Consider the following 24,336-nt stretch of genomic DNA (forward strand, 5'->3'; position numbering starts at 1 on the left):
TGAGTAACTCTGCTCATACAAACGCTTGGTAAAACTGCGCCGGCACCGTCCTCACTCGGGCTCGCTGGTTGGAGCCAAAAAGATGCCACGTTTATTAGACATCAGCGAGACGCAGCCCGAGGAGGCAGAGCAAAAAGCAGCAGGAAGCGTTTCATAGCAGACATCAAAGTCTTCAGTATTCCTCTGGTCTTCTGTCATGCCTTCGATACTTTTCCTTCTTTATTCTTTATTCATGCAGAATATCTTTTGTAATGTTATTCCCTGCAGTGCTTTTTATTCCCAGTTCAGATCCTTTTATTCTGATTCGTCCAGTCCTTTAGATTAGGTGTGTGTGTGTGTGTGTGTGTGTGTGTGTGTGTGTGTGTGTGTGTGTGTGTGTGTGTGTGTGTGTGTGTGTGTGCGCGCGCGCGCATGGCTTTGAATACCTGATGAACTGCTGAGTGCCAATGATGCATAACGTTCCTCAATTTCCTTTCTGAGCTTTCCGACACGGAGGAGGGGAGGGAGGAAGAGAAGGATAGACGGGCAGAGGTGGGATAGAGAGGCCATTTAAGACACAGAGGAGGAGAGTGATCTCAGAGAGCGGAATTCACTGGCAAGTGTTCAGTAAAGCACTTATATGAATGTGTCTGACCACAGCTATCGACTTCATGTTGCATTCAGGTCCAGTCGGCTCGACTGTAAACAAAACCTGACTGCAGGAAAAATGTTGAGGTGAGCGGCCTTTTGGAGATTACACTTCGAGTCTGGCACAAACCAGCTGAAGCAAACCACACAAATAGTGCATTGCTGTCTTTCCCAGCTCTCAGGTGTTGTTCCTGAGATCTGCTGGAGCCACTCGGCTAGCTTGGGAGTCACTGCACCGAGTGTTCCGACTACCACTGGGACCACTGTTACCTTCACCCTCCACATCCTGTTAATGTGGATGTTGGGTATCAAAGATGCCATAGGTTCCTCATCCTATTCATCTACTGAGCTATCCCTGCCCCATTGATGGGGCAGGGATAGCTCAGTAGGTAAAGTGGTCGCCCCATGATCGGAAGGTCGGCGGTTCGAATCCACTTAACGGCTACCCTGAGGTACCCCTGAGCAAGGTACCGTCCCTACACACTGCTCCCCGGGCGCCTGCTTAGTGGGCTGCCCACTGCTTCGCTGAGTGAATGGGTCAAATGCAGAGAAAAACAAGTAATTTCCCCATGGGGATCAATAAAGTATCCATTATTATTATTATTATTATTATTAACCCCTTCCGCTGGGGTTACTTGTGTAGTAGCATTCCAACAGCATCCTATTTTTATCTCTTGCCCATCGATGCCATCTTGTTCCAGTAGACCACTTCTCATCAGGGTGCCCTGGTTCCTCAACACCTGACACGGACCTTGTTGATCCAGGCGACGTCTGAGCCGACATGACTTCATAGTTTTATATATATATACACATACATGCATACATATGAGAGAAATGAGGGATAGTGGAAACAGAGGGGTAGCAAGATTGAGACACGAAGAACAGAGAAGAAAAGTTAAACTAGATAAAAGGCAAGGGAGACAAATGACTACCAAAATAAAACAGGAAGTTAGAAACAATAACTAAACACAGGGGAAAAGAAACAGGAGGGTGAGATGGGACATATTGAGGGAACAAAATAAACTCTACAAACAGAAACTGGAACCAAGAACTGACGAGTGCAAAAACTACAGCAATACATGAATATCAAATCTACATAATAACTGAACCAAGAAACAGAGGAAAGCTCACAATAAACAAAAATTAATTACAATTAAACAACAAAAACCCAAAGAACAAATCATGGATAGCAACTGTGTGTCTGTGTGTGGTTGTGTGTCTGAGTGAGAGGGAGCACAATGTGAAGCTACATCGGAGCAGTTATTTAGTTTCAACTTGTTATCACTCGTGCAGTCCAATTTTCCATTATGATTGCTTCTCCCAAAGCCAATATGCTATACAAATACACTTTAATAAAAAAAAAAAGTTACATTGTTTTCAAGCAAGCTGTTATTTCTAAAGGGTGAAAAAAACTGTTTCCAGCCTGTCTGCACACACACACGCTCAAGTGTTTCTAAACATGAAACCCATCTCTGTGTCTCATTTGCTAAAGTTGGGAAATGAATGCTGTTGTTGGATCGAGGGCTAGTTTCAGTCGTGTGCAGGAGGTGCTGATGACAATATTCCTTCGACAGAATAGCGAGAAATTGCAGTGGAAATTAAGCAGGTAATAGAAATCTGATGTGAGCCTCAATATTGTGTAGCCTTGCTAAGAAGATTGGTTTGTGGCTGGATCAATGAAGTCTGAAAATTAGACCTTTGAGGCTGTTTACCCGGTGTGTGTGTGTGTGTGTGTGTGTGTGTGTGTGTGTGTGTGTGTGTGTGTGTGGCGCTTTCTTGCAGTGTGAACGTACTAACTAGCTGGCACTCAATTGAGTGCTTATTGTTGGACTTTGCCAGTAAGACGTCTTTTGTGGATATGTTATCACAGCTGTGGTTTACACGCCACAAAGAAGTGTAAATTATGACTGTGTGCTGGCATTCCTGTGTGTTTCTGTGGATCCACACAGTGATACTACCAGGCTATTGGAGCTGTGTGTCCAGGCGGAAATGAACGAGCTGCAGGAAATCTTGGAGCAGAACTTGATGTTTGCAAGTGTCCATAAGGCAAAAACAGACATTTACAAAGAGAAACCAAGTGGTGGGACACATCGAAGCCGAGGAAGGAGGAAATTGTTTCCTCCAGCCATCACGTTTCTTTTATAACGAGACTGTGATTTAGGCGACACTGATTTATCATTTTGTGGAAAGTTGTTTGTGCGTTAAAGATTTAAGATGGAGGTATTTCACCAGGGAGTCTGTTTAACACAAAGAAACGCAAACTAATTACCAAACTTTAAAAACTCTCAGCTAATAGCATGTGGACGTGGGTGTTTGTCTGCCAGAGAAACCCAATTACTGGACTTGAGAAAATTTTTAACCTTTGCCCAAATCGATGTGTAAAAACATGTTTTCTTTGTTCGTGTATCTGTGGACCAGACATGCAGCCCTCCTATATGTAACTTTCTTTATTTACAAAAAACAAAAATAAGTCGCATATAGACAAGTTTGTTTTGTGGGTCATTAAAAAGCTGCGTTTATGAAATGGAGATATGGAATGATTCTCATCACTGATCTGTTTTTAAATGACTGTAAGCCTATTAAAAGTGGGATCAATCTGATCGGTGCTGATACCGTAATGAGCGCTCAGAGTGTGTGTGTGTGTGTGTGTGTGTGTGTGTGTGTGTGTGTGTGGGAGGGGCATATAGTATGTTTCGTCGTAGGTGTCTTTAGAGAAAAACAGCCAGTGTTTAGAGTCAGCCTCATTGTTTGCGCTCTCTCTTAAACTCCCTCCTCTTCCTCCTTCTGCTCCACTCATCCAGATAAACCTCTTCATTATGTTCTGAGACAACTTTGCAGCTGTTGCGTTTGCGTCGTCTCTCCACCACCGCAGCAGATGGCTGAGGGAAACACCAGTGATTAGCCTGCCTAACTACATCCCTAACTGTCAGTAATAAGCTCACCAGGAGTCTCAGATAAAGCAAAGTCACTTTCACACTTATGTGGCTCTGCCTGCTCAGTATCATTAAGGCTGTGTCTGTGTCGTTATCTCTGGACGACCAATTAAGAAATGGACAGAGAAGTGAGTGCTTTTTTTTCAGCGTAATGATTCTAGAGATGTGCCAGTTGCACTTTTCTTGATTGATTCAGACTTTCTGAGTGCTGTACATCGTTTCCCTGCTCTCTCGCTGAGTTCACCTCCTCAAACATGTGCAGAGGGGAGCTGACAAGAGAAGCTTAATTCAAGTTTCAATCCTGTTCTAGTTATAGAGCACCAAATCACAACAACAGTCACCTCAAGGTGTTTTTTATTGTAAGGTAAAGACTCTATTCTAATACAGAGAGAACTCCATTATTAAATGACAACCTGTGAGCAAGCGCTTTGGTAACGGTGGAGAAGAAAAACTCCCTTTTGACAGGAATAAACCAGGCTCGGGGAGGGGAGAGAGGGCAAAACACACACTGTTGAAGAGAGCCAGAGATTAAATGCAGAGAGGAGAAGAAACACCCAATGCATCATGGGAATCCCCCGGCAGCCTACGTCTATTGCAGCATAACTAAGGGAGGATTCAGGGTCACCTGGTCCAGCCCTAACTATATGCTTTAGCAAAAAGGAAAGTTTGAAGCCTAATCTTGAAAGTAGAGATAGTGTCTGTCTCCTGAATCCAAACTGGAAGCTGGTTCCACAGAAGAGGGGCCTGAAAACTGAAGGCTCTGCCTCCCATTCTACTTTTAAATACTCTAGGAACAACAAGTAGAGCTTGTTTGAATGAGCTTTTTATTCCACAACAGTTTGCAGTTCAGTCAAAAACGATTACAAACCTACAAAGAAAAGTTGTTGGCGTAACGTAGAGCTGATGGAATAGATCAGTCCCACAGCCTTTTGAATCAGGATCAGACAGATTTGTGAGTTACAGCTTCCCTATTTGTTAGACGAATGAAATCCAGCAGAAATATAAACATCTTGTACGTGTCTGTGTCACACCCACTAATCTAGACTCTGATAATCCAGGATGAATAGGGCTGTATGGTGCTGTAGCTCAAGCATTACAACGTCAATGTCAGCGTTTTCTATGTATCGATGAAAGTTTAGGATTTTTTATAGTAAAATATATTTTTGTAAGGGGAGATGTGACACCATACAGCACCCAAATCTTCACTCCTACTTTTAACTCCTTCCTGTTGGATTTTTGCTTGTCAGAAAGTTTTATGTGACCTGTCCTCAGACTACAGATGTAAATTAGCAGTTATTTTGAATTTTTGTAATCATCTTGTCCTTTTTGGGGGGTATAATAAAACCCATTTTTTTGAAGATTACATTTGTGCCTGTGTGTTCCTGGCTGCTTGGATCATGACAGAAAGGAATAGATAGGAATGAGGATAAGAAAGGGAAAAGAAAAAAACACGAACATGAGCAGCGGTTCAAAATTTCTAGCAGCAGCTCGTTGATAGCATCACCTCCATCCTCATACTCACAGACATTTCTGAGGTCATTTAACTGCAGCTTTAATGAAATTTGGTGCCATCAACAGATTACATCATGGTAGAAGTTCTTGACCAACCAATTAGCATTAATTTGCAGAATGAGCATCGATATCTTTAAAGTTCTGACACATTAATAATGTTTGTGCAAAAAAAGAGAAATAAACAGAAGCAGGTGCAAACAACTATTTTAGCTGTTAGGAGAGCAGAGCTGTTTACACTACCACAGTGTGCGCTGTCCGTGAAAGCAGCCATGCGACGCATTCTGGCAGCGGCGCAGCGATGAGCTGACGACTCCACGCGTATCCCAAAAAAACAAAACAAAACCAGAGGACAGGGGCCCGTTCTTCGTACGTCGCTCACTACATCCAAGATCAAATGAAACATCCAAGACCAAATCATCGCGCTAACCGTGAGCTCGCTAATCCGGTTCCCCGAACACACCTGTTGTTGACGATTAGTACAGCTGGACGCAGTAATGTGCCATCACTGGGTGTCGTAAAAGGGGCTACGCATCGATAGTAGAAACATTGATCGGCAACCCGCTGATTGGTCGGCGAAAATGTCGAAGGGGCGCGCTCGGTATTTTCCGGCAGCAGAGCAAGAACTCTTGATTGAGGGATTTCAGGAGTTTCAGAGTTTAATTAAAACGCAAGGGAACACTGCAAAGGCTGCAAAAGCAAGGAGAGAGGGCTGGCAGGAAGTTGCTGACAAATTAAACTCGTAAGTAATTCAATAATAACAATAATAATGGAGTGGGTTTATATAGCGCTTTTCAAGGCACCCAAAGCGCTTTACAATGCCACTATTCAGTCACTTTATTATTTATTCATAGATTTATTATATTACACTATATTATCCAATATTATATTACATTATATTATATTGTTATATTATATCCCCTTTCACATTAGAGCCACGACAGGACCCACTAGAACATGGGAACAAGTAAAAGTGGAATATAAGAATATGCTACAGAATGGTAATATTTATCACTTATATTGGTTTTCGTCTCTTGGAAAGAGACCCTGAAATAATCTGTTTGTTTGTTCATAACAGCAACCAAGAAAAGGGCAGAGCAAAAAAAATACAGGTGGTGGTCCTGCACCCCCTCGTCAACAAGTTGGTTAAGTAAATAATATCCTCACGGGAATATCGATATCTCTCTATGAGCACACTGTCGCGCTGAGCTAAAGGATCCTGTCTGTCCCGCAATATACGCTGAATTCTGAGGACTCTCCTTATCAATCTTGCACCTTCCGCAATGGGTTTCTCGCGTAAATGGACAGGACATGGCTGCGACAGACTTCCCAAATCCACCTTCGCTTTTATAGCCGTGGTCTCTCATCTTGATTACACGAAGTAATTTACAATTACTACTCTGAAATATGAATTACATCTGTAATAATCACATACATGTAATAGAATGTTAATAGTACATTTCCCTTTTTTAGGAAATGACCTGTATGTATCTGTGTGACATCAATAAAAGGATCAAGTGCTGCATTGTCTTTAGTTACATTGATGTTATTTATTTATGGTGAAACAGTGGTAAAATATCGCTGTTGCTTTCGTATAAATGAAGCGGACATACCTGCGTGGCCGCGATCTAATCCTGTTTACATAAAGTAAACCTGCTCCCGAGCAGGTTTACGCTTACGGCTCTGTTGCTATGACAGCAAGTCCCGGATGAGTTTCGGGGAACCGAACGATCCAAGATCACGCGAAATCGTCAACAATCTAATCCGGCTAACCTACTTAGCGAGGTACGAAGAACAGGCCCCAGAGCAGCTTTCTCAGCTTAGATGAACTGTTTGTGTGATATCAGAGAAACTTAGGGAACGAGTCGGCATGCACAGAGAAAAGTTTCACCTGATCGGGTAATCCTCGCTGTTTTAGGAGAATGAGGAGACGAAGAGCCCCTGTCAGTGAATCACCCATCCAATGCTGAGCACCGAGTCAGTCCTTATGGACACAAGCTGACGATGAGTGACTTGCACGAGGATGGAAAAACAGAGAGAGACAGATGGATGGTGCTTTCAGTGTGTGGGCACGCTGTTGTTCTAAAACGATGGGACGCTGTAGTCTGGTTCGCTGATTTGGCCACTTCTCATCAGTCAGTGGTTTTGACATACAGCTTATGGAAGCAATTAAAATAATTAGCTACCCAAATTCACAGCCCCTCCTCACAGTGATGACCGAGTTGAATCAGAACACGGCTTTGAAGGAGTTGACACATTTTTCCCCAGACAGGAACTGGTGAGAAAGAAGTCGTCATACTTTAAACCCCGCCTTCCTGGTGCCCTGCTCTGTTATGCTTCTCCCTATTCTCCCCTGAATAGATATGCAATGAGGCGAGAGATGGAGCTTCCAAACACATACTGTAACATGGAAACTTCAGCTCCAGCCGGCTGCGTCTGCTGGATGAATTATGTACATGTGTCTGCGGATGACAATGAAGCGCATCTGTGCCTAGAAAAACACAAATTTTACACAATTCCTAAAGTCCTTCAAATTAAAACAGCAACAAAGAAAAATTTGCCGGTCCGCACTTTAGACCATGACTAAGAACACATTTTTTGAGGCCCAATGATATATTTAAGGATTAGCATGATCTGATTGCAGTCATAACATGTTCCTGGTCACAAGAAGTCCTCACTAAGGGTCGGGGCTGAGTGGAGGCAGAAGGTTTTGTCCTCAACCTAAATCTTGAAAGTATATACAGTGCAAGCACAAAACATTATTCCAGTTGAAATAAATTTATTTTTATTTCTAATAAGGGAAAGTGGCTAAAGGGCGTTTGTGGTTAGAAACCAGTCTGAGAAAAATCACCTGGCTTTAAATGGCCATCCACCTGTCACACTGCTCTTGCACGAGTCATAATTCTTCTGGTTACCAATAGATGGCCTTTTCACTTGAAAATATAATATCTGACTGCATCCATGAATCATCTCTGAGGTCTTCCTCTTTTCCTCCTTCCTGGTAGCTCCAGCTTCACCATCCTTTCACCAACATGTCCACTCTCCCTCCTCTGCACATCCAAACCATCTCGCCTTGCTTCTCAATCCCTAACCCTCGTCCCAAACTGCTCAAGCTGTCCCTCTCATGGACTCATTTCTAATCCTGTCCATCCTTCTCACTCGCAAGGAAAACCTTTACATTGTCAGCTCTGCCCCCTCCTGTCTTTTTGTCAGTGTCTCCAAACCCTACATCAAAGCAGCTCTTATTCTCTGATTGTGTCAAACGATCTGATCAAAGAGTCCCGCCCTGTCTCCCAGATATCTCCATGCTTCCACAGCTACATCATCTGGACCAGCTGCCTCTCCACTCCTCATTTTTATATATTTGATGTTTGTCACAAACAGTTTTTTAATGAATTCATAATGATTTTCTTTCTTAAAATCTCATCTGCTGAAAGTAAACATTAAAGACTAAAAATAATCCCCCAGCTTTCTCCTGTCCACGCTTGTTACTGTGTGCATCTGTCAGGAGAGACTGCTGTGTGTCTACAGAAGCACCGTGCTAATCCTTCTGTTCCTGCTCTTCCATAGCTGTGACAGGCAGGAGAAAGTATTAAGGCCCCACCGTTGGAGACTGAGCATCAATCTATTGACGGATGCAAATGTAATCACTCTTATTAGTGCACGTGCACAGAAAAAAAACGAGCTTTCCCTCCGCAGCACAGACATGCTCGCAGCACATGCACGCACACATCAGTGTGTGCCATTGTCTGTCTCGGGGAGTTTTTAAACAGCAGCTTAAAAGCCCTGTGGCTGGTTCACAGTGTGATAATGGCTCCTATCTAGAAATGTCCTGTTCCTGTAAGGCGGTCATCATTCTCATCAATTACCTCCTCTGAGCTCTCACACACTCCTGTGGAAACACATACACTGTGAGTCGGAGCGCTCAGCCGGTGTATCCGTTTGTTCTCAGCAGTGCCGCCTCTGTGCCTGCTATTCCACGGCTCCTTGATCTCAACTTTTTCCGCTTGTTTGGATTTCGTGTCGACCTTGATCCTTCTCATTTGCTTTACTCATGTCAAGTTGTCTGTGATTCTTTGTCTCATCTTTTTCTGGGATGCATGCCTCGCTACACGGTTTGAATTTTCAACCTACTTAAGGTTTGTGTTTGATTTACCTCACTAGACATTTTGTGGGCTTCAGAACTGGACCAACTATTGCATTCATTACCATGTCCTCATGCTATTGCATACCTGGAAAGGGAAAGAAAACTTCCTGAGCTAGTATTCAACTGGCACCTAATATCATCCCCTGACCTCTCTTCTCCTACCTTCCACTAAATATTTCCCCCTCTCTCCTTTCTGTTTTCTTCCTAATTAGTTCAGTTACAGGTGGCTTGTTTATTTTTCACAGCAGTAAAAGTGAAAATGTTGTTAAAAGACATGGAAAATGTTGCAGGTGAGAGTAAAAAAAAAAACACTTAGTATTCAGAAATTAGCCTACTTACAGTCCTCCCTGCAGCTAACCTCTAATAACAGAAACCCTCAGTGAATACAGGCTACAGCAGAGCTGCTTCGTTATAAAACTGAGGTATATCTGCTGTCCTGGTTCAGTTTATTTCACAGAGAGGACAGAGCTCTGTTGATCAAGAAAAACATATTTATGCCCAAGATGCAATTTACTAAAAAAAACAGAACCATCGGGTCATCGGGGATCTATTCTTGTTTTTCTGTTGTCTACAGAAAAACAAGAATTGCAATGAAATGATTAAATCCAGTTTTATAGCATGATAACAAATACTATATTACATTATTTATCACTATGATTTCCCCCTGCTTGGTACATATTAGAAATGGAAAAACTTACATCCCAACTGGGACCAAACACAAGCTACAGGAGTGAGCAGACAAAAGTGAATGATGGGAAAATCACACACAGTCATCACTTATGTAGAAATACTGATGTTTGTGTTAAAAATACTCTGATGAAGTATGGATTTAACTTCTTTGTTAAAGTAATAGTGAAAAAGGCCTCGAAGTAAAAACCGTCTCTTTGCAGGACGTTTCTACCAGCTGTTTTATTTAGAAGCTGACTGGACCTCATTATTATCACAACGCTCAGTCTTTTGCACAGCCCACTGTCATTGTTGCACTTTTCTATTGCACTGCCTTGTGTCTGTGTCGTTCTGTTCTGGCTGGTGTTGAACTGTCTTTGTTTTGCTTTTTTGCAATTTTTGCAAAGTTCTGCACACTTGCACTTGATGTGGTCCTGTGTCGATTGTCTGTTTTGTTTTTAATTTTCAGAAGAAGTGGAGTACAGTAAACATAGTACATCAAAAACAAAATATCCAGATATGGCCGACCTCGATTGTCTGTAGCGCTATGGTCTTGGAGGAACGTTGTCTCGCTGCACTGTGTGCTGTACCACTGCACATGATGGGAATGACAATAAAGCCACTTGACTTGATTATTAATTATTTAAAAAGGGAACATATTCCAACTTAACTTCTATTCCTAATGAATGTACTCAGCCCAAATAACAAAAATGTGTTGAGGTCACGTTTTCAGGTTTTTCCACAGAATTCTGTAAGAGCAGAAGTCTTTATGCAAACACAGGTGTCGCCCCCTGGTGGCCATTAGAAAGAATAGGAGCTTAACCCCTTAACACCTGCCTATCATATATGATGCATACATTCTTATGAGTATTTGAGACTTCTAAAGGCCAAAAAAAAATAAGAAAAAACCTAAATAACTAATGATGTCGGTCTCCAGTGCGCTGCACTTTCAATACACCTTAAAGATACAGACAACTTTTATACTGTTCAGCTGGTCTGTCTTGATTTGTCAAACGTTTTATTACACTGTAGTCTAGTATTGCCATGACTGTTACTCTGAAGCTCCTACGGGTGTTTTGCCTCATCACTGCACGCCTCTGTTTCCCAGCAGAACGTGTACTACACCAGCTCCCAGCAGCTTCACCTGGGAGTGCTGAGCCCGACGATCGACGACGACGACAACAAGTGTCTGGTTGACGTGAACAGCAAACCCAGGCTTCTGGAGTGCAGCTACGGCACTACTAAGCACATGAAGCTCACCTGGACGTTCACTCAGGTGAGCTTTGAGCACGTATAAACAAAGATGGCCGACTGCAGCCAAACGAACGCTACGTGGTTGTAACAAACCCCAGATGTGCACGCGTTCTGCCCGTTTCAGGGGCATCCTCTGAATGTTTCCAGGCTTTGATCTCCTTCCTTTGCTTTTTTGATATTCTGTATGTTGCTGTAACTTCCTGCTGCTTTTTGTCTGCTGGACCAAATCTCTGCGGATCCTATGCTCTTTCTTTTTTATTCAATAATTGAGTGAGATTCGTGCTTCTTCCTCTCCACTTTGTCTCCGGCTCTTTAGATCATTTTTCCTCTATTCTGTGCGATTTTAAAAGCACATCTACTTCCGTTGCATAATGAGCTTTCACACGTCCACAATTTCTGACTTTTAACAAGCCTCTTTTATTTTTATCTTCACACTTTTAATGTTGTCTTAAAATGTGACAGATAAGTAGAAGGAGCTGGATAATTAGTAAAAAGAAGACACTACCGCATTCACGCCGTTGGCATCTGGTCTGTGTGTGCATTTGTAAGCTTCATCTGTGTGTACGTGGACTGTTTTCATCCCAAACATCAGACTGAAGGTGGGGCGTATTTATCCATCATTCAGACCCGTCCTTTCCTCGATTCTCATCCAGTCTTCTGAAAGGCACAGTACCACCTCACCATCCAGTTTCCTGACTATCTGTAGTTTTACTACCAGGCACTCTGGCAGGGGAATCAGCCCCTAATTAGCATCGGCCAGATTCAGAACTCTCTCTCCCAACTTAAGTCAGAAGTCAAAGAGATGAAGCCCATTAGGCACAACCCCGTGGGGGGGGGGGGGGGGGGGTTTCAAAAGAGAACTTGGATTTCTTCATAAAAAGTATGGTGGGGAAGTCAAATAAGGTCCCCAGAAATGTTAGGAAGTATAAAAACTTCAGAAGAGACGGAGAGGGCGAAACCTTAAACGTTCACTTCACCAGCTGATCACGTTTTTCAGGCCAGATTTTCCATCTCACTGAAAAAAGAGTTGAAAGTTAGCGTAACAACAACTGTTACATCGTCTGATCCTCTTTCCATTAGCAGTAATGCACTCATTTGTTTACCAGTGATGAACTGGATATGGATTTGCACCAGTAATGGCCTCATTAAGAGTCGATAATATATTTGCAACTATAATAATTCTCAGTCCCACAAAGTTGAATTGCATAAAGTTATACATTTCTTGTACAAACAAATTTGCAGAAGAGAAAAGAGCTTTCCAGTTATCCTTAAAAAGTAACTTCCTTCTCCTTATTTGCTCCAAATAGAGAAATTATTCTATTGTCATTTCTTATGGAGATTTTACACTGAAAAACAATAAGTAATGTATATGTAATTACACTGGATCAGTAGTCATTGTCAGAAAACACCAAGCACCACGTTTTAAATCCTGCAGTTCTTCTGGTGGCCTCGGTCACATCATCCTGGTTTCTAAACCATTTCAGCCTTTATGGTTAAATTTCCTCTTTATGAGCTAATCAGAAGCTCATAACTGGATGTTTCGATGTGTCCAAGTAGTTTGAGCTTCAGTTTTGATGAGTAAAATTCTACTTTTCAGGCTTTACTCGCCCCAATCAACCACGGCAGATGGCCCCGCCCCTCCCTGAGCCTGGTTCTGCTGGAGATTTCTTCCTATTAAAAGGGAGTTTTTCCTTCCTGCTGTCGCCAGATCACTTGCTTATAGGGGGTCATATGATTGTTGGGGTTTCTCTGTTTTCTCTGTAGGGTCTTTACCTTACGATATAAAGTGCCCTGAGACAACTGTTGTTGTGATTTTGCTGCTGATTTTAAATTTACTTAATACTAATATATCTGTGTCTGTGGATTGCACTCATATAGTATATTGATATAATATGCTGTGAAGTTAGCAAGCTTTACCTGATGAGCTGCCTTTCTATTTCTATTTACTTTCTAAAAGGAGTAATCTGATTGTAATGAAACTTTGAAGCTTCAAAATATTCACAAACCTGGTATGTCCATCTTTTGTATACAGTCTCTGGATAAAGCATGAGATGTGTGTTTCTCTTCTCATAACTCCAGAAGTCATTCACAAAGTGACCAAATTTAACGCATCTGATAGGACAAAATGATACATAACACCATTTTACATCCAAAAGTAAAGTCTGGACAGACATGGATCTAAACCAACTGGACTAAATTCATGAAACTGAGATGCAGTAATTCTAATAACAGAACGATAGCCTTGTGCTACAGCTGGGAGTCAGATTAATAATAGATTGATTGTGTCTGAAAAATCAAAGCACTGAGCTACACTTAAAACAAAAAAAAATCTCTATTGAGGTAGCCTCAAAGTTTGATCAAAGATTTGTCCCATGACACGTAGTCAGAAAGCTACTTGTTAGAAATATTATTTTATTGCAGCTTTAGCTTCGAGCCATAACACATGCATGTTTTAGTTGTTTTTAAAAAAGTAATTAGAAAAACATGAGCAACATGTGCAAGTTACTGAAGAAGGTGCCCATCATGATTTATGCTTATCAGCTCATGCTAGCAACCTAAGCTCAAGCTTGGATTATCCCACCATGTGTTTCACATCATTTTCATTTTCATGTTAGAAACCACACTGTTGTTCTCGCCTCAGGGTAGACACTAATGCCCATTAGCTTTCAAAGTGAACTAACAGCTGTGGTTTCAGGATGTTTTTATTAGCAAAGAGGCTGCTGACACTTAGTCAGCATCAGAGCAGCACAGATACACGTTTATATGCATTTGTTATGTATTTTTGGTCTCTGAAATTGACAGTGTTGTTGCAGGAAAAGCTTAAAGAGTGTAGATTGTGCAGCTGACAAAGGGCTCTGGTTTGTGAAGTCTCCCCTGCTCAGAAGTACATGTTTAGACAAAGAGTGAGCAAGAGGAGGTATACAGAGAATCTCACAAGTGAACAAGTGCAAAATGAAGAAAAGAGATGAAAGAAAGAGACGAGGCGGGGCGAGAAAATAAAAGGAAAGAACGGCAGAGGCTTGTGGCAATGCTGGAAAGAAGCGAGGCGATGAAGCGAAGCAGAGACGGAGGGAGGCAGCAATTCATGTGAAGCGGCCAGTCAGTATTTGTGAATTATTGATAAGTAGATCTTTTACAATATTGAACTGAGCTTAACCCCAAGGCAGCAGCCATCAATACAGTGAAACAGAGCAAGAAGGTCTGGAAGAAAATCAAAAACTTATGTCCGACAGCAGCCAGTGTTTTGTGATAAGGGTGAATTTTCTTACATCAGCTTTTTATTTTGTTGCTCTGCTTTTATTTGTCCCTTTATGGGCACCATTTACCTTAGGCTAACCCAGTAAAAAGTTTCATTTGGCAAAAGCTGAGCTGCTGGCCAACGTTCTTTAGGCTGACTGCACAGTAGAAGAGCAACACCAGAGCGTTTCATCAGGCGGGCGGGCGGGCCGCTCTGAGAGCTTCCTGAGCGAGGCTTGATCGCGTTCAGATGAAAGCGGAGACATCGAGAGAGTCGTTCTTAGAATCAGCCATCGTAAACTGTATCCATCCAAACTGAGAAGTGAACACAAGGCTGAAAATATGTACTAACAAACATAGTTGTCTTGATTAGTGTTTTCTGTCTGGCGCTCACTAATTTAGATCGTGGTGCATCTTTAGTGCAGAGTCGTACTGTTTAATCCAAACCTGTGAAAGATCTCAGTCATGTCGGATCATGTTCAGTTGATTACAGTCATTTATGACTCTGATGAGCAGCTCATTCTTTACTCTCTACAACAACAGCTGTAGTTTGGGTCACTAACATTTCACAAACTTTTCATTTAAAGGCTGTTTCTGGACTTATCTTATTGACATATTTGCAAAGTGGACCCACTAAGAATGCACTGTTATAAGTCATTTCTAGCCTCCTTGTCTGCTCTCTGTATATTAATGCTGATTCATAACAAAAAAATAAAGCATGTAAGGACCTCCAGTGCAGCTGTGCAGGTTTTCCAAGGGTCGCTCGCAACACTTGATCAGGAAACCCTTCTTATCATATCTATATATTCTCTCAGGTACACATTTCCTGTGCACAGGGAAACCCCCTTTTCTTGTCATATTTAAGGCTGTGTGATTGTTGCAGTAAGTTGGGGGTCCAAACGCAGGACACATGAATAACACCAAGATGAGAAAACAAGACAGTGACTCCAGAATCCAGAAAACAAGAGGTTATACACGATCTGCAGCATGTAGCTATATGTGAATGTCTCAACAAAGCACAAGGGGACACTGAGACAATTCAAACAAAAGGTAATGAGGGAAGTGGGAGCAGCTGGGAAACAGCTGCAGACAACTAACCAAACGAGATGGGAAAGTAAATGGTAAATGGACTAGTTCTTATATAGCGCTTTTCCACTCTTCTGAGCACTCAAAGCGCTTTACACAACTTGTGCATTCACCCATTCACACCCATTTGCACAAGCACAACTGACATTCACACACATTCATACTCCGATGGATGCATCGGAGAGCAATTTCGGGTTAGTATCTTGCCCAAGGATATTTGGCATGCAGACTAGGGGAAGCCGGGAATCGAACCACCAACCTTCCGATCAGTAGATGACCTGCTCTACCACCTGAGCTACACCTGAGCTCGGCGTAAGACACAGAGCACACTTACCAAAATCAAACGAGAGAGAAGGGACTGAAGATGATTAACGTGACGCAATTAAACAGGAGAACCAAAGACAAAAGACTAACACAAAGACAAGAGTGAAGGAAGGGAAAAGAAAGAAACGTGAACCTCAAAAGCTTCTCAAACCCAGAAGGAAATATAGACCTAATAGAAAGACCAATCATAGACCTACCAAAGGGACTATGACAGTTTTAGCGTAGATTCTGTGTGTGAGGAAGAACCAAAAACCTGCTAAACTCCACATGAGGAGGATGGTGGACTGTTACAGTGACTCTTTCACATTATCAGAATACTTAATAATCTCTGAGGAAATGATGAGATCACTCTCTGCCTCTGACATTTACTTGGTTACAAAGTTACGTTTCCATTTTCACGTCATTTACATGTATGAGCCCAGCAATGGTGCCGAACCACTCTAGCTTTCAGGCTCCGCTCATCACTTTCAGCTGTTGGGGACTCCTGTTGGGTCTGCTGGACTAACCTGCAAAAAACTGATACTAAGGGAGTATCTGATGCATCACAATGTGAAGCTGACCCGACCCGTTATATGCTGACAACGTATGTATTTAGGAGTTGGGTGTGAAAACGGGTCAAACCTTCTTGTTAGATAAGTGAAGCTGTTCCAACATGAGTGCAGAGAGACGGGGGTTTAAAATAATATTCTTTTTGTCACCGTGCAGTGACCATGGGAAGACCGTCCTGTTGTTCTCTCTGAAGGATGAGTCATGGCTCGCCGCATTAATAATGCATTGCATTCACTCGGAGTACAGAACCTTTGTATTTAAACATGAACGACACTATTATTTATCAACAGATTGCAAAGTCTCTTCAGAAAAGGTCCATCACCTTCTGTGTTTGAGGTAAACTTAAATCTATGTCCATACTACACTCCTCTGGCTAATTTTAAGAGGGGCAGGAGACTGTAAATGGTCATTAAGGTTGGAAGATGTCTTGGTTTTATCAAAGCTGTTTCACTGAAAACAGCAGCCTGCTCCCAGCTGAAAAGCTCATGTGCTTGGGATTGTCGAGGGTACAACAATAAACAGAAAGTGCCCGCCTGTGGGTGTAATGTTGTGAGTACTTTTAAAAAATCTTTTCTTATGTATATTTTTCTTGTCACAAAGAGACAGAATAATGTGCAGCTGTGGAAAAGAATGAATGAATCACAAAAGATGTGAGCTGAATGTTGGTGTAAACTAAATGTTAGCAGATGTCACAAAGCACTTTGAAGGCTATCACAGTTTCTATCAAAGAAAGCCCGCGAGGCTGTTTGTATCTGTAGATGATCCTGGATTTGTATCAAGCTGAGAGACTCTGGGATGTTTGCTGTTCTGCTCGTGTAAAAGTAAACTGGGTGTATTTTAGCATGAACAGACTCTAGCGCCTCACGCTTGCTGCCGCAGCATTCGGTGCTCTTTGTCTTCTCGGGGTGCTTTTACTCACCGCATCCTTCGAGGTGAATGATTTGATGATTGAGCGTCTGGCTCTCAGACCGTCTGACTTGCCAGCCCAACCCCCTGACTGGCTGCTTGATAGCTTTCTGGCTGACTGGCTCTCTGACCGACTGATTAACTAGTGTTCCCGCCTTAATAGCAAGGAATCAATAGTGCGGTCCGACGCTGCACTCTGCAGAATCACAGGCAGGCTCGCTGCAGCATCGAGGACATGGTGCTGGATAAATGCCACATGTTTTTCTGTGCTTGTATATATGTGCCTGTGTCTGTGCATAGGGGAACATCAATGTGTGCGATTGTGTATATACACCGGCTCCGCTCCTGTACACTTAGTCTTAGCTGCAGAGTTAGCACATAGACTTTCTAAGTACATTTGCTGGAAGTGACTCAGGAGGTCAAACACTTAGACAGAGCCAATTGACTGGTTTTCAGCAGAGGCAAGAATGATCATTGTGATTACTTTAATGGGGCACAAGCCTGCTTCTACTATACTATATACAGTAAAAGGCATCAAAGGAAGACTACTATGATTGCTTCCTCCTGCTATAACGTCCCATTAGCGGCCCACTGCAGAAGATGATGGAAACCTGAAAATGTCAATGCCACTCTGGCAGAGTACGTGCACTCTGTCTCACAGCAAAATGGCTTCATTTAGTCAGGCTTCAAACTGCTTTTAGTAACACTGCTTTTGATAGTTGGGCTTCTTTATCTGCAAGCCGCTTTACAACCCACATCCACCCCAATTCCTGCTTTCATCCTTTTACACCAATGCCTGCTCTGTGCTTGGATGAGGGGTGGGGGGTAGCATGTGTGAAGCTCCATGTGTTCCACAGTACACCTGCATCAATCTATATGGATTCTGCTTCACCTTTAACAAGATTGTTTTGAGTTGATGTCTGCTTACAAGTCTCACTCTTCCTTAAACACAACACTTCCTTCCTTATATATGTCTCCAAAAGTTGAATCTGTTCATCTGGACGTAGCGTTTTGTGGGAGAAACATTTCGTCATCATCAGGTGACGTCTTCAGTCTCAGCTGACTGCAGGTTTCAATCTTATAACCAGTACGTTTGCATAATGACTGAAACCAGCCCACTGAAGGAACAATGGGCTGGGAGGGCAGTTCCTTAATCTTAATTATGCAAATTCTCATGACCACTGATCAACAACCACTGATCAATGTCCATGAGTCCCATTCACAGAGAGTTGGGGAATGGCTGCAATCACAGCATTGTAAGATAGTGACAGATGTACCCTTAGGCCCCCTCCTCGATTGGTCTTTCCCTTTTCATGTAAATGGCCTCCTTGACTCCGCGCTCAAACCAGCGTTCCTCCCTGTCCAGGATGTTACATCCTCATCATTGAAAGAGTGTCCACTGGCCTGACGAGGTGGCTCTTCTGTGTTGTGCCATCCGCTTTCCCAGAGGTTGTTTGGTTTCCCTGATGTATAAATCCTGGCAATCCTCCTGCACTTAACAGCGTACACTGTGTTACTCTGTTTGTGTCGGGGGACCCGATCCTTGGGTTAAAAGCCACAGAGACCCGGTGTTTAGAAAAAATGCGTCTCAACTGCTCCGATACTCCTGACACATATGGGATCACTGCAGGTGGGCAGCGGTTGTCCTTCTCTCCTGGATCGGCTGGAGCTTTCTTTAGGTGCCTTTCCAGCTTTGACAAAAGTCCAGCTGGGATAACCACATTTACTCAGGGCCTTCTTGATGTGATGTTCTTCTGCCTCCCTGGCCGCTGTATCAGTGGGGATGGTGTTCGCTCTGTCTTGTAGCGTCCTGATGACACTCAGTTTGTGCTCCAGTGGATGATGAGAGTCAAACCTTAGATACTGATCCGTATGTGTAGGTTTACCTGCAGTCAGCTGAGACTACGTCCAGATGAACAAAATCAACTTTTGGAGATTTACTTTCCTGGATGATTGAGAATGCATCAAGAAGTTCTGTATATATAGAGAAAATGTGTTACCATTATTATTAAAAACTCATCTGACCGTGGCTCAGGGGGTTGGGAAGCTCATCTGTAACCAGAAGGTCGCCGGGTCGATCCCCCTGCTCTCTCTGTCCTGGCCGTTGTGTCCTTGGGCAAGACACTTTACCCTACTGCCTACTGGTGTTGGCCAGAGGGGCCGATGGCGCGATATGGCAGCCTGGCTTCTGTCAGTCTGCCCCAGGGCAGCTGTGGCTACAACTGCAGCTGCCTCCACCAGTGTGTGAATGTGAGAGTGAGTGAATAGTGGCATTGTAAAGCGCTTTGGGTACCTTGAAAAGCGCTATATAAATCCAATCCATTATTAATATTATTATTGTTACTCCATTTATGAGTGTGGAAAGGTAGGGAGGTGACAGAACAGAGCCATACAAGCAAATATAAAACTGTAGCTTGAAAGAACAATCTTCTTCAGACTCGATTCTGACTGAATTTCACTAATTTACTTGTTTTGTTTTGCTGGGTTTTTCGCTAACAACACTGTGCTGTCAAATATTGATCCTGTCAAATGGTGACGACGGTATCATGGTGTTGCCATGTAGTTAGTGTTGTGTTTGACTGCCAATCTCATGATCTTGTACAATTTGACACACCTCAGGTCTGAAAAATGGCATCTTGAGAGCCACACTTCCTCTGAGCCCATTCCTGATGAGGCTTCAGTGAACAGTAGATGAATCAGCTCCCGGTTTCTCTATCAGGTCCCGTTTCTTAACAACGTGACCTTCAGATGCTCTTCATCTGTTGTAGAGTTTTTTAGGTCTGTCATTTCTCTGTTTGTCTTCCTCTTGTTGTTTTTCTACAGTTTGTGGAAACTCTGCACACCGTGTGAGATATCCCAAGGTTGCAGCTAATAAGTCTTTGGAAATCGCCTTATTGTTTAAAAGAAAACTTTTTTATTTCTGTCAAACTGAAATATTTGTGGCATTTTTCATAGATTCAAGTGAAGAAATGGGAACAAATATGTTTTTCTTTTGACAGCTTTCTAGAGACAAAGTACCAGCGATAAAGATAAAATTTCATTGTTTCTTTGCCAATTTGTCTGTTATGTAGAGATACAATTCAGTTTCTCCCTTTAGTTCAGTGCCCTTTGTTATGCTTTGTCCTGTGAAAATGGTCAGTCTGGCTTCTTTAAAGCAAAATGAAAAGAAATGAGGGATGGCTCGTAGCGTATTTCCTGGATGAAGCTATTATCTACTCCTGGGTTTGGAAGTGCTAACACTTCAGAAGGATGTCCCTTTTAATCTCCAACGAGGCTCCTATTTGTGTTGCCCTTTATTACAGCCTCTGAGTCAAATTGCAACCTTCATGCCCTCCAAAAGAAAAATCCTCTGCTTAAATATGAATTTGAAAATATATCAGTTTGGACAAAAAAGGATCCAAATGCAGCTCTGAAGCAGATGAAGGTCCTAAATCTGAATCTTTAAACTGCAGCCAAGTAACAATGAGAACATGAATATAGAAAGATGAAGGCAAAAGACACAGAAGGTTTTTACATCCAGGAAGGAAAGCTGGAAAAAATGCTCACAGTGCAGGACACGAGACCTGAGCTCAGTTACAGGTCTGTAAAGGGCATAAAGGGAAGAAATATTTTTTAAAAATTCAAATCTGATACAAGATCAGCAAGTGCGATATAAGACTCGGGTGGCCGGTTTTAGGGTTAGCTCGAAGTAATCTGTGCAAAAACATTTTCTCTTAAGAGCATCAGAGGTTTTTTCTCACCTGTGCATCAGAAATGTTGACACCACAGTTATTATAGTTTTGTAGTTTCTCGTTTTCTCGTCTTTTTTTGCATCAGTTAGTTTCCAGAGTGAATTTTCTTACTTCAGTTCAGTTTTTATTGTTTGAAAATGTTCGTCTCACAGCCACTTTAACCAAGCTAACAGACGCTAAAGCTAAGAATATTTTCACTAAACATTTTTTATTTTAGGTCATTTTTTTTTACATTTGTGAAATAATTTTAGTTCAAAAGTATCGTTTTTATTTCTGTTGTAATTAAATAAAATGTATTTTCACATCTAGTTTTAGTTTTTTAGTTCAGTTTTAGTTAACTATAATAACCTTGGTTTCTACTGTTTTCCACATTGGTGGTTGGCCCTTGTACATCTAAGTTTTGCCCTGGGGTAGGTGAGGTTTGCAGCATGTATTATAATGCCAAAAACTAAAAAGGTAATAAGTGAGTTCGTCTATCATGACCCTGAAACTCCAGGGTTTAAACGGACTCACTAAGCTTTCAGGCCTTGTGTTTTAAATATAACAATAAGAAACCAAACAGGAACCCAGAAGGACTTCAGAAAGCACGTTAGTCGATTTCGAGGAATGTGTCTCGTCTCTGGGTGCAGGTGAAGGAAAATGCAAAACACAAAGCATTAGTCAGTAAAGAAGCAGTAATGCAGTCACACTTTAAGCATAATAAACAGGCTTAGCGAACACAATAAAGTTCTTGTTAAAGAGGTTTATTCTTTATATTCTTTCTTGCATAAAGGTGCTCTTAGAAAGTGTGCTTTGGAACACTTTTTCTCCTTTTTGGCTGTGAAAATATTGCACATACTTACCTTGAGCTTCGATAAGAAGCCCTCGAGTATTCCGAGTGTATAATGGGACACATCCAGCTATGGTGATCAGCCTGGGGTCAGCGTAAGGTCAGGTTCAAATCTCAGAGACAGATGGAGCTCCACGTTTCTGTCCCGCTCTCTGCATGAATGCATGTTTATGACAGGTCATATATGTGCATGTATGCTTTGGTCACTCTTACGTGTCAGCAGCTTGGGTTTTGTGGGTGAACAGCTCTGTGCCTGAGCAGCTGTGCACAGAGAAAAGCAAGCAGAGAGAATCGATACCTTTTCAGTGAGCTGAGAGCTGAGAGAAGAGCACTGTGTTAGCGCCGTGCACAGGTCCGCTTTTTTGTTGTGTTTCTAATGTAGTCAGGCATTCGAGAACAGCATGCAGGGTTAGCGGTGTGTTTAGGAACACGAAAACACTGCTGTACAGTCAGCTCTGTCCTCAGGCTGATGGCTGTTCCTTTGTGCTTGTGCATGTAATGCTGGGAGGTGTAGAGCATATTGATTTCAAAGCAGCGCTGGTTCAGTCTCCGCTCTCACTGCGCTCGGGCTCATTAAAACATATTACTGTTGTTTGCCACATAACTAAGGACCTACTTTTAGGTGCCAGCGCATTGTTCAAGGAATGGAGAGGCAGCAGCCCAGCGTGCATTCAGACAGTGAAGCAAGCCTCTTATTGAAAATGACATTGTTGTGAAGCGACGTGCACACAGACAGACACACACAAGCTTTTTGTGTCCCCCTCTCTCAGGTCAGTTCCCTTCAGTCAGCTTTACTGGCACAGATGTCACAGGAGCAGCATTGCCAAAACATCTAAATAACTGTTAATTGAATGGTAAAATACTCACTATGTAATAAACATCAATCACCTGTGGAGGCTGAATTTATAATAATGAAATATTAGCTTCATTGCATAATTACCATAGCACCAAATGTTTAAATATTACTGGACATTTGTTGACCGTACATACACAAAATACTACTACAGACCATCTGTGTGTGGTGTGTTCGGTAACTAATACGGTTCTAATAAGGCGTCAGTCTGGACTCTCACGCTACAGTCTTAAACCGGCAAAAGTCCAAAGCCAAGGTCAAAATATGCTTGAGATACCTGACAGCTCTGCTGTAAACTGCCTCATACGTTTTATGGCAGACGTGTTGTAAACGTTGCAGAGACTCGGTTTCATTTGAAAAGTTGCTTCCTGTTTCTCCATGAATATGGAGATTGTTGCTCTGCTTTTGAGGATGGTGCACTTAATATATGTGTATGTTGGTGTATCAAACCACCAACCTTCCGATCAGTAGATGACCTGCTGTACCTCCTGAGCTAAAGCCACCCTGTCTACATACATAGATATATCTATATACAGTATAGCCAATAGTCTATAATAGCCAGGCTATAATGCTGAAATTGTGCATTTTTACCATTGGAATCTATAGGAATTGACTTGAGTGGCCATTAGAGCAACTGCAGTTTTTGACACTCGTGCGCGTTGCTCTTCAGCCATGGAGGTTACTGCTCGTCCAAAAACATCAGTAGAACGTCACACCCGTCCTGCCTGTATGCTGAGATATTCCTCACCTCATTTGTCTCTGTCTCTCCAGGGTGGTCCCATCCAAAACATGGAGTCGCAGCGCTGTCTGGAGCTGGTGGAGAGCCGACAGTCAGAGTTCAGTTTCCAGCTGGCAATTCAGGACTGCACGGATCAGAAATGGACCATCACCAACATACTGACTGTCCTGCCACAGTGAACGTAGTGACACCAGTCAGACATTAGGAGACCTTTCATGTGATGGACTGGTCTAACTGAGGAAGTCTGCCACTTCACACCGAAAAACCAAACTGACCCAAAGCCAGGATGGACCATCATAGAGGTCTGGTCCACAAATGATAGTCCAGTTAGAGATGGACTAACACACTGACCTCAGCATCAAACTAAGCTCTCAAAAAGTTAGTTTCAGTACTGGACTTATTTTTAAGGAGAATCTGCATAGAAGCAGATGTGCTCCAATCAGACACGGACCATTAGTAACCTAATAACCATTTTATACCAATGACCTGGGAGAAGAGACACTCACAGATGGAGCCGGAGCTCTTAAAACTCCCCACTCTGCGATGGAAATGAGAAATATAGCCACTTGTTCCGGGAGACAGGCTCATGAAATCATGTAAGCAGTCTGGTTATTGCAGGAGCGGGCCTGTGATGTATTCTGGCTCCCAGTCGGTAGTTTAAGTTCAGGCCTGAGCTGCCACAGCCTCATCACACAATCTCAAAACAAATTGAGTGAGCGCGGTTCAATATGTTTGCGTGCAGACTGTCATGATTCGGCCGTGTGGCAGGCAGGAGGAGGACCCAATAGCAATATTCACAAACACGGGGATGAACTTAAGAAACACAGCTTTAATGCTGGCAGGACAGAATACAGGACATGCAAAACTAAACCGGAAAAACGTAAACTAATACTCGAAGGTAGACACAGGGAGATCCACACAACATGAGGGAGAACACGACGCCGAA

The 24,336-nt window shown here is 42.5% G+C and overlaps 1 protein-coding gene across 1 annotated transcript in view; it reads left to right on the plus strand.

Annotated features, from left to right (window-relative positions):
• Positions 1 to 24,133, plus strand: part of LOC309710873 (polypeptide N-acetylgalactosaminyltransferase 18-like) — a 193,807-nt gene extending 169,674 nt beyond the window's left edge. The window contains exons 10-11 of the mRNA XM_082540699.1: positions 10,994 to 11,158; positions 23,423 to 24,133. Coding sequence (XP_082396825.1) covers positions 10,994 to 11,158; positions 23,423 to 23,569 — 312 coding nt within the window. The 3' untranslated portion in view covers positions 23,570 to 24,133. The remainder of the gene's footprint in view (positions 1 to 10,993; positions 11,159 to 23,422) is intronic.
• Positions 24,134 to 24,336: the final 203 nt, after the last annotated feature.

This window comes from Aulonocara stuartgranti, assembly GCF_965226115.1.
Source record: "Aulonocara stuartgranti genome assembly, chromosome: 7".
Taxonomy (NCBI): domain Eukaryota; kingdom Metazoa; phylum Chordata; class Actinopteri; order Cichliformes; family Cichlidae; genus Aulonocara; species Aulonocara stuartgranti.